Source organism: Dictyostelium purpureum (genome assembly GCF_000190715.1).
Source record: "Dictyostelium purpureum unplaced genomic scaffold DICPUscaffold_568, whole genome shotgun sequence".
Lineage (NCBI taxonomy): Eukaryota > Evosea > Eumycetozoa > Dictyosteliales > Dictyosteliaceae > Dictyostelium > Dictyostelium purpureum.
The window spans coordinates 1-14308 of NW_003519902.1; the positions used below are offsets into that span (position 1 = coordinate 1).

The 14308-nt window shown below is 23.1% G+C and overlaps 6 protein-coding genes across 6 annotated transcripts; 4 read left to right on the forward strand and 2 right to left on the reverse strand.

Moving 5' to 3' along the window:
• Positions 1-939: 939 nt before the first annotated feature.
• Positions 940-2056, forward strand: DICPUDRAFT_59079 (p16-arc). The gene is made up of 3 exons (XM_003294435.1): positions 940-1075; positions 1241-1313; positions 1683-2056. The coding sequence occupies exons 1-3, from the start codon at positions 966-968 to the stop codon at positions 1914-1916; spliced, it is 417 nt and encodes a 138-aa protein (XP_003294483.1). The 5' UTR covers positions 940-965; the 3' UTR covers positions 1917-2056.
• A 460-nt stretch (positions 2057-2516) lies between these two features.
• On the forward strand, positions 2517-2849 carry DICPUDRAFT_43500 (uncharacterized protein; the record flags this gene model as incomplete). The annotated part of the gene is made up of 2 exons (XM_003294436.1): positions 2517-2616; positions 2752-2849. 2 exons carry the CDS (start codon positions 2517-2519, stop codon positions 2847-2849), a joined length of 198 nt encoding a protein of 65 aa, XP_003294484.1.
• A 192-nt stretch (positions 2850-3041) lies between these two features.
• DICPUDRAFT_159488 (uncharacterized protein) lies at positions 3042-4442 on the reverse strand (the record flags this gene model as incomplete). Its single annotated transcript, XM_003294439.1, has 5 exons — positions 3042-3257; positions 3325-3570; positions 3753-3922; positions 3991-4174; positions 4266-4442. 5 exons carry the CDS (start codon positions 4440-4442, stop codon positions 3042-3044), a joined length of 993 nt encoding a protein of 330 aa, XP_003294487.1.
• Positions 4443-5163: 721 nt separating this feature from the next.
• On the reverse strand, positions 5164-5834 carry DICPUDRAFT_84956 (ribosomal protein L35; the record flags this gene model as incomplete). Its single annotated transcript, XM_003294440.1, has 2 exons — positions 5164-5540; positions 5831-5834. 2 exons carry the CDS (start codon positions 5832-5834, stop codon positions 5164-5166), a joined length of 381 nt encoding a protein of 126 aa, XP_003294488.1.
• Positions 5835-6471: 637 nt separating this feature from the next.
• On the forward strand, positions 6472-7998 carry DICPUDRAFT_43505 (uncharacterized protein; the record flags this gene model as incomplete). Its single annotated transcript, XM_003294437.1, has 2 exons — positions 6472-6600; positions 6679-7998. 2 exons carry the CDS (start codon positions 6472-6474, stop codon positions 7996-7998), a joined length of 1449 nt encoding a protein of 482 aa, XP_003294485.1.
• Positions 7999-8462: 464 nt separating this feature from the next.
• On the forward strand, positions 8463-13276 carry DICPUDRAFT_90705 (uncharacterized protein; the record flags this gene model as incomplete). The annotated part of the gene is made up of 5 exons (XM_003294438.1): positions 8463-8682; positions 8767-9078; positions 9149-11892; positions 11953-12255; positions 13241-13276. 5 exons carry the CDS (start codon positions 8463-8465, stop codon positions 13274-13276), a joined length of 3615 nt encoding a protein of 1204 aa, XP_003294486.1.
• Between the last annotated feature and the right edge of the window lie 1032 nt (positions 13277-14308).

Genomic DNA, 14308 nt, shown 5'->3' on the forward strand with positions numbered 1-14308 from the left:
AAAAAAAAATTTTAAAGTTTTTTTATTTCTAATTTTATTTAATTCCCCCTAAATCCGTTAAAATAAGTTTTTTCCTTTTAAGCCTTTCTTATTTTTCCTAAAAATTTTTTTTAATTTTGAAAAAAAGTTTATAATGTTCCACCAAAAAAAATAAAAAAACCCCTTGGAATTGGCCGGTTTCAAAAAAAAAAAATTAAAATTTAAAAATTTAAAAATTTTTTTTTTTTTGCAAAAAAAAAAAAAAAAAAATTTTTTTAAAAAAAAAAATTTTTTTTTAGTAACAAAATTTTTTTTTAAAAAATAAATAAAAAAAAAACCAAGTTTATCTAATGCCAAATTTTAAAATAAAAATTAAAACAAATAAATTAAATAAAAAAAAAAAAATGTTATTTTAAAATTTTGGGGGGGGGGGCTTGGGGGGATTTTTTTTTTTTTTTTTTTTTTTTTTTTATTTGTGAGGTGTGTGTTATTTTTTAAAACTGACCCTGTAATAATAAAAAAAAAAAAAATAAAAAAAAATAATTGATCAATTAAGCATTATAAACAGAAATACAAATACAAATATAATTTTATTTTAAATTTTTATTTTATTTTATTTTTATCTTTATTATTTCAAAATTTATTTTTATTTTATTTTTATTTTTTATTATCTTTATTTTTTATGTCTTTATCATGTTTACCAAATAGTTGAACTTCTATCCATCACTGTGATAGTGTTTGACCCAAATTTTAAAATAAAAAAAATGAAGCCATTTTTTTGTAATAAAAATCTAAAAAAAATTATTTAATATAAAAAAAAAAAAAAAAAAAAAATTTTTATTTTTTAAAAAATTTTTTTTAATTTTTTTTCTTATAGTATTTTTTTTAATTTTTTTTTTATTTTATAGTTTTATTTATTTTTTTTAATTTTCCTCAATTTGTATTATTGTTTGTGTATATAATTTATATATAAAATCCATTTAAAAATGAACTACGAAGATGATAATGTTGAAACCCAATCAGTTGGTAAATCAGATGCTGAATATAAAAGTGATATCTCCAACAGAGAAAAAGAAGTCACCAAAGCTTTAAATATGTATGTATCAAATTTTGGACATAAAAAAATGTTTCTTTTATTAAAAAAAAAAAAAAAAAAAAAATATCATGTAAAGTTTAATTAAACTTTTTTTTTTTTTTTTTTTTTTTTTGTATTCGAATCATTCAAGAACCAATACTAATCATTTTATTGTTTTATAAACAGGGGTAAACCACAAGATGCCTTAGCTGTTGCTTTAGCTGACCCACCAATTTACACCAAAACTGCTGCCATCAAGGTAAATATTATAACATCACACATTGTTTTTAGTTTTAGTTACATTTTATTCAACATTTATAAGAATTTCAATCAAATCAATTCATCCTCTATCAAATTTAAATGGTTAAATTAATAACAAAGAACCTAAATATCAAAATTAACATTGGTTTCAGTTTTCATTCACTATAAATTTTACAGTTCAAACCTTAACCTTCTAAATATTTTAATAAGATTGTTTATACAAACACTTTAAGGGTTAATTATTTAAAATAACAGATCATTCAACACAATATACATTTACATATATAAACAAATCAACCAATATTCATTGGTTTTCATAATCATTGTATTTTCAAATCCTAATTTTTATCTTTATTTCATTTAATAGGATCAAAACGCCACTATTGTTTTAAATCTTTTAGGTAGTTTCAAAGAAAAAGATGTTGAAACTTCAGTTGAATCACTCAATGATGAACAACTCGATGTTTTAATGAAATACGTCTACCGTGGTCTTGCTGTTGGTGAAAACTCTGCAATCTTTTTCAAATGGCACGAATGTGTCCTCAAAAAGGGTGGTATGGGTACCATTATTCGTGTCATCTCTGAAAAGAAGACTGTTTAAATTTAATTCTGTTGTATCCTAAAAAAAAAAATATAATTTATAATTTTTCTCATAATAATAACTTAATCTATTTATTATAACAAAAAAAAAAAAAAAACTAAAAAAACAAGAAAATAAATTAAAATAAAATAAACAATAATAAAATATTCAAAGTTTTATTATTTTTAAATGTATTTGTTTAAAAAAAAATCAACACCCACCATTTGTTTTTTTAAGATTACATAAATAAATTTTAGATCTAATTTTTTTTTTATTTTATTTCTAGATTTCATAAATTATAGATTAAAATATAAAACTAAATTATCAATCAATTTTAATTCCATCAGTTATTATTTATACCTTTTAATTATATGTGTTTTTTTTTTTTTTTTTTTTTTTTTTTTTTTTTTATTTTTAAATTTTAATTTTTTTTTTTTTTTTTTTTTTAATTTTTTTTAATTTTTTTAATTTTTTTTTTTTTTCATTAAAACGAATTATTTTTCTCGTCTTTTTTTTTTTTTTTTTCTTTATAGACTCACAAATATTTGTATATAATCTATCATAATTTTTACATCCCATTTTTTTTTTTTTATAATCATAAATAAATAAACTTTAAACAAAATGCATTTAATGTACTATAAAGGTTCAGAAGAAGGCCAAAGAGTCTACACTTTAAAAAAAGAAACACCAAAAGGTGAACCAACTTACTCTGCTCATCCAGGTATGTTATTATAAATAATGAAATAAATAATAATACAAATAATAATACAAATATAATTTATGAAAATAACAAAAAATATTTATATAACATGCATTTTATATTAATTTTATAAATTTATTTTTATTATCATTATAGCTCGTTTCTCCGTTGATGTCAAAGATTCAAGAGAAAGAATTGCTTTAAAGAAGAGATTCAATTTATTATTAACCCAACAACCACCAATCCAATTTTAAAAGATTATATAAAAAGAAAAAGAATATAAAAAACAATAAAAAAAAAAATATAAAAAAAAAATTTTAAAAAAATTATTAGAAACAGAAAGATTCAATTTATTTCTTTATTTTTAAAACTAATTTATAGTATTGAGTGAAAATGTATGTTTTTGTTTATTTAAACTTTTTTTTTTTTTTTCTTTTTCTATTTTTTTATTGTTTTGGTAAATTGGATTTTAAACCTGTTAAATTTACTACACATCCTACAATATCAGATACTGATACAACATTTATTGGTACTTGGGAAACTCCTGCATCGACTACCTCTTTGACTAAGAAAATACGATGTACTTTACCTGAGGCAACTCTGCCAATAGCTTCTCTTAATCTAGTTTGTGGTGCGCATACTATTGGTTCTCTTAAAGGAATCTATATTAAAAAAAAAAAGTTAATAAAAGTTCTATTTAATATGACCAAAACATTTAAAAAAACATACTGGATATGCATTTCCTACTGTTGGATAAAAGAATTCTGAAAGTGGTTGTAGAAGTTTAGCTTTATCCATTTTAACATATTTTATATCAATTACTGAAATATTATCCATTAACTCCCCATTATCACTAACTATTGGAACACCATAGATATTATTCTCTGCCAATAGTCTAAAAGCATCGATTGCTAGCTTATTATGATTGATTTGAATTACAGGTTTGAGTTTATTAAATAATCCCAATTCTTTGAGCTATTTTTTGATAAAATAAAAAAAAAAAAAAATAAACTATTAATATATTTTTAAAATTATAATTTTACAAAAAACTAAACCTACAGTTAATTCACCCGCATCTCCTAAAATATTATACTTTAAAATAATTCTAACATTAATAAAATATATAATTGAATTTTTTAGTATATGTTTATATTTACATGTTTATCTAGCCACTTTATTAAAGTTAATTGAGAATAAACCTTAATATCCATTTGTTCATCGGACAATGCAATACAGACTCTGTGGAATTTTTTATTGAATAAATCTAAAAGATTTAAAATTGTATCATTTTTTGAAATCATTGGACATTGTCTTTTAAAAACCCCATCTATATAAAAGTAAAAATATAAAGTTAATATTTTATCGGTTTGTAAAAAAAATTTATAATGATTTTACTTGAATTGGTTAAAATAGTTCTAATTGTTATATCTTTTGGGTTAATATCTTTGACTAAATTATTATTATCATCAAATAATGAAACAACGAATTTTACTAAATCTTTAATATCCAAAATTGATACCCATTGTCTTGAAATACTACAATAAATTGGAGCTGATAATAATTTTTGATTTGATAGTTTCTGTGAATATTATTTTTTTAATATTATTTTAAAAATTAGTATTCTATAAAAAAACCATAATCCATTTAGTTTTTATTATTATTATACCTACATCGAATGCATTTAATATATTTTCATCGGCATCTAACCAAACTAATGGTTTGCTAACAAACTTTCTTACCAATCCTGCATCCTCTATTGAAGATTGGAGGAATGTATTAAACTCTTTAGATTTAGAAAGAATTGGTTGTACAACATTATTTAAATTTGAAGTTGTTGGTATTTCCATTTTTTTTTTTTTTCTTTCTATTTATTTATTATACTATGCATAAATATAAATGTATGAATATAATTTTAATATTTTATCTGAATCTATATAGAAATTTTAAAAAAATAAAATAAAACAAATTTAAATATAAATAAAAAAAAAATTTTATTATTTTTTTGTTTAAATTCGAATCTCTTAATAAATAATTATAATAAAAATTAAAAATTAAAATAAAATTAATTTCCTTTTTGGAAAAAATAAAAATAAATAAAAAAAAATAAAAAAATAAAAAAATAAATAATAAAAAATTATTAATTTTCCAAAAAGGGTGGGTACTACCACTATTTCCATTGTGTAAATAAAAAAATATGTATGTGGAATACCCACACAAATTAAAAAAGTGGTAATTATAATAATATTTATAACTACGATTTTTAATTTTGTTGGATGGGTTTTATTTCCATAAAAATTATGAAAATTATGTCCAACAGTTATAAAAATAAAAACTAAAATAAAAGTGGGTTTTAATAACCTCGTTTATGATATGAAATAAAAAAATGAAATGTTGATACCATATATTGCTATTTTATCCATTATTATTATCCTCTATTATTTTTTTTTTAATTTTAATCTAAAGCTAAAAAAAGAAACCTAAAAAAAAGTGTGTATGTGCATGTGTGTTTTTTTTTATATAAAAAGAGTTTTTTTTTTAAATTATTTATTTATCTAAAACCTAACAAATTTAAGCTTTAACAGCGAAAACTCTTTGTGGGAAATGTTTTCTGGCTTTGGCAGTTCTGAGGGTGACGGCTGATTCTTGTTTGGTTGAGAGACGTCTTCTGATGGCTCTAGTTTTTTTGAATCTAAGATCTAATGGGATCTTTGATGATGATTTTTTGGCGTAGACGGCACGTAAGTGAGTCTTTTGGGTTTGGTTGTAAACGGTTAAAACACGAGCAATAGCTTTACGGACAGTACCAATTTTACCTAATTTGGATGGATTTGGAGCTTTGACTTGAGCAACTCTTAAACTGGCGAGTTCAGTTCTGAGTTCTTTTAAGTGCTCTTGTAATTGAGCTTTGTTTTTGTTTCTGAGTTCAAAAGCTTTGATTTTTTCGGCTATATATTATGAAATATTATAATTAGCATAGATTCGTTTTTTTTTTTTTCATAGGTTTGGTGTTGTTGGTGTTGTTTGTATTTATCTCTCATCCTTTGTATCTATCTTTAATCTTTTATCTTTTTTCTTTCTTTCTTTTTGTTTTCTCTTATATTTTTTCATTTGTTGGGATTGATACTTGATTTCAATAGATAAGTTGATATTTGAATGGATTGAGTTGGATTGATGAGAGATAATCTACCCTGTAATATGATATGTGATATGTGATATGTGATATATAAATACTAACCCATCGTGAATTATGTGTGTAGAGCGAAGAAAAATGAAAAAAACTAGTAAAAAATTTTGTGCACAAAAAGATTTTTAAAAAATTTTCTTTTTTTTTTAAATTTTTTTTTTTAAAAATTTTTTTTTTTTTTAAAACGTAAAAAATTTTTATTGTTTTTTTTTTTTTTTCATAAGCAATTAACTATAATTATAAATGATTAAAAAAAAAAGAAATATTTATTTTAACTATATTTTATTAATTTCTATATTTTCTAAAAAAAAAATAAATAAAACATTGTTTATTATTTATTTAAAATTTTATTTTATTTTTTTATTTTTATTTTACTTTTTTATTTTATTTTAATTTTTTTATTATTTTTTTTTATGGTTTTAAATATACTAAAAAATTTTAAATATTATTAAAGTATATTTCAATCAATGAATAAAAAGAAAAGGAATTGATATAAACCAAAATAATGATTTTTTTTTTAAATTTACCCCACATCCCCGAATATGAATTTTTTTTTTAATTTTTTCAAAAAAAAAAAATCAAAATATTTTTTATTTTTTTTTTATTTCATTTAAAATATTTTTTTAATATATTAATTTTATTTATTTATATTTGTATTATTTGTATTTATATTTGTATTTGTATTTTAAAAAATGACACTTCTTGTTAACCAACAGGAAATTTCCGATATTGATATAGGGATGCCAGAGTATTGGACCTATAAAAGCGAGGGTGCAATGAATGTTGTATTATCATACACTGGACCATTTAATGAAAATTTGGTGTGTATTTTTTTGTATATTATAAAATGTTAATCTCAAAAATAATTATAATATTAACATTTAATTTTGATTTTAAAGAATGGATTGGTATTAAGAGTCAAAAAACAAAGTAATGGTGGTAGTAATTTAGAAAAGGAAATAGAGTTGTTTAATTTTGTGTCAAAAGTAATGACACCATTATTGGGTGAGAAATATGTATTTTGTGGTTCAATGATTAATATTACTCAAGATTTTTTAGAGAAATTGGATAGTTTAATATTCAAACAAAGACCAATAACCAGATCAACTATTAGACTTGATACGAAATTGCCAGTAGCATTCTTAATTATGGATCTTACAAAATTAGACAGTTTCAATATATCCATTGACCATGATAGTATACTTAGATCGCCAGTATCACATAGGTTAACCAGTGAACAATATCAAAAACAACATCCATCCCACGATAAAGAAAAAGTAATCTGTATTGAAATTAAACCCAAGTGGGGTTTTTTACCAAGTAACTCATTAAAGTATATGGCCAGCGAAACTAGGGACACCAAAGCAAGTACTTGTAGATATTGCATGCATCAACATTTAAAGTTTCAAGAGAATTCAATTGGTGATATAAGCAACTACTGTCCAATCGATCTTTTTAGTGGGGATCCTAAAAGACAAGAGTATTCAATTAAAGAGATGATTAATCATCCACAGAATAATTTAAAAATTTATTATAATGGTGTATTATCATTTACTGGTTCATTGGGTGGTGGTGCTGAAAGGGACCAACTATCAAACTGCAAGATTTTATCAAGTTTATTATATGAAAATGATATTATTAGGGTTTCATCAAATGGCCAAGAGGAAGGGGTTGAAAATATAGATATTCATTCAACTATTGATGCTTTTTCAAAATTGGTCACAATAATACTCAACAGAGAAACCATACTATCAAGTATCAAAAAAGTTCAGTTGTTTGATGAATATGACATTGAAGGTATCTATTACATTTATAACAAATTAAATGGTAACGAATCCAAAAACCAAAGTTTAGATATTTCAAAAGAGTCACAAGACCAATTAAATCAATTATCAACCGATCAAATGAAGGACATCATAAATAGATTCATGATTTCATGTACAGCCAAAGATTGCTCAATTATGATTTCTTTTACATTAGGTAAATCAATTACATCTATTCAAGATCTAAATACAAATTTAACATTTATAAATTCACTTGACGAAACAACAAACAATAATACCGATAATAACAGCAGCAATAATACAGTAACTTATAAAATTGGTGTGGTTGACTTAGATACCAAAAAACAATCAGCAATCCCAAAATATTATGAATTGGATAGGGAAATTGTAAAAACTTTTAAAAAGTCCATTAAATCAATCAAATCATGTAAATAATAAAACAAAATTTCCATATTTCAATAAAATAATTTAAAATGTTGATAATAATGGATTTATAATAAAATGAACGGATTATAATTATTGACCCGTTTCCCTCCAAAGTTTGTGTTTTTTAAAAAAAAAATTAAAATTTTTTTTTTAATTTTATTTTTATTTTTTTTATTTTTTATTTTTTAATAAACAAGATAATATAATTGTTCTCTATTTTAATAAGAGTTATATCATTATATATTACAAATAAATAGATATTTGGTTTTATAGTTTTATATTCTTATATAAAATAAATAAAATTTTATTGTGTACTTTTATTTTTTTTATTTTTTTTTTTTATTTTTTATTTATTTCCTAATTATAATTTTCCTTAATAATAATAATAAAGTTTTTAAATATAATAAAAATAATAGTTGATAATAATATAAAGCTAAAAAAATTTCAATAAAAAAAAAAAAAAAAAGAAAAATATGATTAGTGGATTATCAGTTCATAATCAAATAAATAAGAAACCAGAAAAAAAGGAACAAAATGTTCAAGCATTTGTTAGAGTGCGTCCATTCTCGCAATTAGAGATTAATCAGGGGTTATCAGCAATACCGGTTCAAGTAGCAGAGAGTGGAAAGGAAATTTTATGTGATTTTAAAGGAACAACTAGACAATATAAATTCGATCATGTTTTTGGTTTGGGTAAAGATATTTAATGCAGTATAATTACACATTCACACTGACTATTTGCTAACATTGTATTTTTTTCATTTTAACTTTTAAAAGATTCAATTCAAAGCGAAGTTTTTAATATAGCAGTTAGACCAATATGTGATGAAGTATTACTGGGATTTAATGGAACAATATTTGTATATGGTCAAACAGGTACAGGTAAAACACATACAATGGAGGGTAGAATGGATTCACCAGAGCAAAATGGTATAATCCCAAGAACTATAGATTATATTTTTCAATGTCTCGAAAAAGCAGGTTCAGATTATAATATTAGAGCAAGTCATTTGGAAATTTATAAAGAGGAAATTTTCGATTTATTAGCTTGCAATGGAGATACAGTTGGTAAACCTTTGGGTTTATTTGGTAGGTTATGAAATTTAATTTATTTTTAAACAATAAATGAATATTATATTAATTTTAAAATTTTTTATAGATACACAAAAGGGTTTTAAAATACCAGATTTAGAAGAGATTGTTGTAAATGATAGACATACAATTTTAGGTATTTTAACAAAATCATGCAAGAGAAGACAAACAGCTGAAACACAATATAATAAACAGTCTAGTAGATCTCATTGTATTTTTAGTATCACAGTACATGTTAAAGAGACAACTATGAATGGTGAGGATTTAATAAAAATTGGCAAATTAAATTTGGTAGATTTGGCAGGTTCAGAAAATGCAGAAAAATCTGGTAACAATGATCGTCTAAGAGAAGCAGCATTAATCAATAAAAGTTTATTAACACTTGGAAAAGTTATTACCGATTTATCAAATAATGAAAAGCATATACCTTATCGTTCATCACAGCTCACTAAAATTCTTCAAGATTCATTAGGTGGTAAAACAAAGACATCAATTATTGCTACAATTTCCCCATCGCTTTACAACTTGGAAGAAACAGTAAATACTTTGGAGTATGCATTGAAGGCAAAGAGTATTAAAAATACACCACAAATTAATCAAAGAATGTCAAAAAATTCCCTTTTGAAAGAACAGTCATCAGAAATTGCTCGTTTGAAACAATTGTTACAGGCTGCATATGATAAAAATGGTGTTTATTTAACAATAGATATGTACGAATCAATGAAAAAAGAAATTGAAGAAAAATCCGATCAAATAACAAGATCAGATTTCAATATACAGGCAGCACGTCACGAAATTTCATCAATGAGAAAAACATTTGATGAACAAACCATGCTTTTGGAGGATGCTATGAACCAATTGGATAGTACTAAGAGGCAATACAATGAATCAAAAAGAATTATTGAGCAAATGGCATCTCAAGACTCAACTTTACGTGACCATTTGGACGATGCTGTATCTGACCTTGGTAAGCTTCATGATAAGGTAGATAATATGAAGTCAACAGAACAAGAGAATTATTTTAACAACAGCCAATCTAAAGAGATTCTTCAACATCATTTGGAGGAGCTGGACCATTCATTACAAGAGACACTACAATTAACTCAAGGACAATTTTTAGAAACACTTTCTCAGCAATTAGTAGAGGCCCAAGAATCCCAATCAAAGTCTAATCAAATATTACATAAAAAATTTTTATCAATCATTCAACTTATCGATGGCTCGCAATCACTTATTCAAGATCTCTCTAGTAAGTCAAGTGATTCTGCCCAACCATTGTTAAAATTAAATAAGGATTGTAATGATGTATTCACTAGGATCGATAAATTGGTAACCAATCTCCGTGATAGTATCAAAATGTTGTTGCATGATTTCTCACCAATTTCATTTAGTACCGATCACCATCAAAATATAATTGCAAATTGTTTAAAACTCGTTAATGAGCATTCTAGTAAATCTAAAGATATTACACAATCACAGGGCGCAGCAATCCAAAAATTTTCAGATTCAATGTCATGCTGGATACAGAGTCAAAACCAATTTGTAGAACAACAAAAGAAATTCCATCAAATGTTTCAAGATAAACTGGCCCAAAATAAATCTATAATGGAACAAAAGTTAATTTCAAAGATTTCACAAGTTGTTTCACAATTTTCAAATGGTTATATTGATACATTCCAAACATTCCAGCAAACAATGGTTGGTAATTTTGACCATCTTCAAAAACAAACATTGGCATTCAATGAGGATTCAAAGAAAGCAGTTATGGATTTATCATCAGGTGTTCTTACTAGTTCATCTCTTTCAAATAATCTCTCACAAGAAATCAATAATTGTCTTTCAAGTAATAAAACAGAGCAGTTAAACGCAAATCTTAAAGTAATGGAGAATATTGAAGCCACCAAAAAGAAAATTGAAACTATCACAGATAATTGTGTTGATCTTTGCGATAAACAAAAGACCTATTTCAATCAATTTAATGACAAGTTTACAGATTTTACAAGCGAGTTATATAAACAAAAGGACGTTTTGGGTAAAGTTAAGAATCAAAAACAACATGCATCTGACATTATTCCACTAATCGAAAAATCAAAAGATCAATTTAAAAATAATATGGATGTTATTAATAAATCATTAGAGGTTAATAAATTAAATATTCAAAGATCAACAAATGAATGTAGTAACCATTTGAGGGCATTAATTTCATCAATTCCCGAATTTTTCGACTCAAAAGTAACTGTTAAAACTGGACAAACACCATTTAAAAAGCAATTTGATATACCATCACCAATTTCAATATATAATAATAATAAAGAGAATAACAATCCATTGTCAAAAAGTCAGGGTTATAATAGTTTGTTTTTTGATGGAACTAAAAGTTTTGGATCTTCATTTTTAGGTAATAGCACCAGTAACAGTAATAATACAAATAATACAAATAGTATAAATATTACACATGGTAATAGTAATACTTCTTTACAAACACCAAAGAAAGATCAAAAAATATTACCACAAACTCCAAAGAGTGTAAAAAAAACAGCAATGGCCCCAGTAACACCCAAAAGTACACAAAAACAGGTTTTATTTAATACAAATCAAAATAGTGTTTCAAAAACAAAAATTTCTCAAGATCTCAAGCAACAACAAAAACAAGATGAAATAAATCCACTTACACAATCAAAAAATGGATTAAAGAAATCAACAGTTTTATCGACAACATCTTCATCCTCGTCGTCATCATCTACATCGTCGTCAACCACATCATCCACATCATCATCATCATCATCATCGTTATCATCATCTATTGCCCCTGTATTATCATCCTCATCATCAGTAGTTTCAAACTCATCAAAAAATTCAAATATATTAGAGTCACCTTTTACTTCACCAAAAATGTTAAAAAATCAATATGCTCAAATACAACAATTACCAAATCCTCAAAATAATAGTAATACATTCCTTACACCAAATTCCAATTTATTAAATTTAAATACAACTATAGGAGGTAACCCAACCATTAACTTCAATTTATTAGATGATTCAGAGGATGACTCAGATACTGATACTAGAAGAAAACCTAAAATTCCATTATCTAAGGGTTTAAGATCGAGAAATACTATAGCGTCATCCAGTAAAAAAGTTGGATTAACACCAAATAGAAAAGCTGGCCCTATTGTCAAAAAAACAACTGCTTTATCAACAATTAAAAAAAAAACAAATACCCCAATTCTCAAAAGATAATCATTAATCACAAATATTAAATATCTTTAAATTTTAATTAATACAAAGATAAATTACAACAATTTAATAAATATATATTATATAATTATAAACTTTTTTAAAAAAGATAAAACTTTTATTTTTACAAATTTTTTATTTTATTAATCTTGTGCCATTGCGCTCCTGATTCCATTTATTACTAAATTAATCATTTTAATGGATGGATCGTTTGTGGATTCATTAAAATCTTTTTGATGGAAATTTTTACTGATTATTCTAAGATTTGCTTTAATATTTACAAATTGTTCTGGTGGATAGAGTCTATTAATTAAACCATCTATAAGTTTGGGTTTTAAAATAACATCTTCATATTGTTTAAAGGTTAAAAGTATAATAAGTTCTCTTAAATAGTTGTCTGGAACTAAAAAATTGTAATATATTTATTGTTAGTATTTTCAATCTATAAAATAGTTATTAAAATAAAACATTAACTACTTACATTCTGGAGGATTAGATAAAATTTTGCATATGTTTGATTCTACCATAGTTTTAGCTTGATGATCTACTATTTCATAATTTGTTTTGTTTTTAAATAAACCTGATTTCTTTAATGATTCTCTTAAAAAACCTTTTTGTATTAAAGAGTTTCCAATTGAACTTGTTACTTTATTCTGTAATTTAAAAAGAATTAAAAATTAATATATCAATCTATAATTTTCAAATGATCTTTTTTATATCTTACCATTCTATTAACACCATCAGAAATTTTTAAAATTGCATGTGACATCATCATACCTTTTGAAGTTGATAGTTTTTTTAAAATGTAATCTAAAAATTCGTCACCTGTTTTTGAATGATCTATTACCTTGATTACCATTTTATTTACATTTGAATTCATTATATTTACTTTACTGACTACTACTTTATCCATAAATTGAAGTTCTGCTATTCCACATCCGACAAAACCATGAAATAAAGGAACAAATGTTGTTGGTAGTTTCCCATTTCTTGGATCTAATATTAATATAAATAATTGTTCTGGTAATGTTAATAATGGTAATGTATCATTGTCGCTTTCTGGGTTCATTTTAATTAAAAGTTCGTTCATTTTTAATACTATATGTATAATTTATAATTTTAAAAAAATTATTAAATAAAATATTTTTTTTTTTTAAATATTTAAACAAAATAAAAAAATATTTAAATATATATAATTTATAAATTTAATCTCTTTATAAAAAATATAAAAAGAAATTAAGAGTTATTTATAAATAAATTAAAATAAATAAAAAATATACAACATAAAAATAAAATATTTAATAAAAAAAAAAAATGAATATTAATCAAGAAATTTATTTTTCAATTATTTATTTATTTATATAATGTAAATAAAATCAATTTTGAACATATAAACATTTATTTGTATGCAAATATAATAAATAGTTTAAAAAATATATTATATCAAGCGTAATAACCCCCGCCATTCACTAAATAAGAAAAAAAAAAAAAACCCCACCCCCCCACAAAAAATTATTAAAAACTAAAAATAAAAACACACATTTTTAAATTATTTTATAATAATATAAATTTAAAAGTTTATTTATTTATTGTCTTTTAAGTAATATTTTATTTATTTTTTCTGAAATTAATTATCATTATAGATGTTTAGTCTTTACATTTCCAAATATAATTATTTGCACCAAACAATGTTTTATTGGGTCATTTGTGTGCTATTTTGAATAGAAATATTATTATTTTCGTTATATATCTATTTTGAATCTTATTATTTTTGAAAGATACGAAATTGAGATTTATTTTTTTTTAGTGTTTTTGGTGGTTACACTATTAAAGAGTTTTATTTCTTAATATTGTCGCTTTTTTTATTTTGGTTATTATTTTGATTATAGTTTTGATTATTATTATTATTATTATTATTATTATTATTATTATTATTATTATTAATTTTGTTTTCATTTATATTTAAGGTTTTGTTATTTTTTTTGTTATT

Bases quoted from the DNA above. Each gene is read 5' to 3' on its own strand.
- DICPUDRAFT_59079 (XM_003294435.1), top strand. From the start codon at position 966: ATGAACTACGAAGATGATAATGTTGAAACCCAATCAGTTGGTAAATCA. The intron at 1,076-1,240 runs GTATGTATCAAA...TTTTATAAACAG, and splicing joins GTCACCAAAGCTTTAAATAT to GGGTAAACCACAAGATGCCT. The intron at 1,314-1,682 runs GTAAATATTATA...TTCATTTAATAG, and splicing joins CCAAAACTGCTGCCATCAAG to GATCAAAACGCCACTATTGT.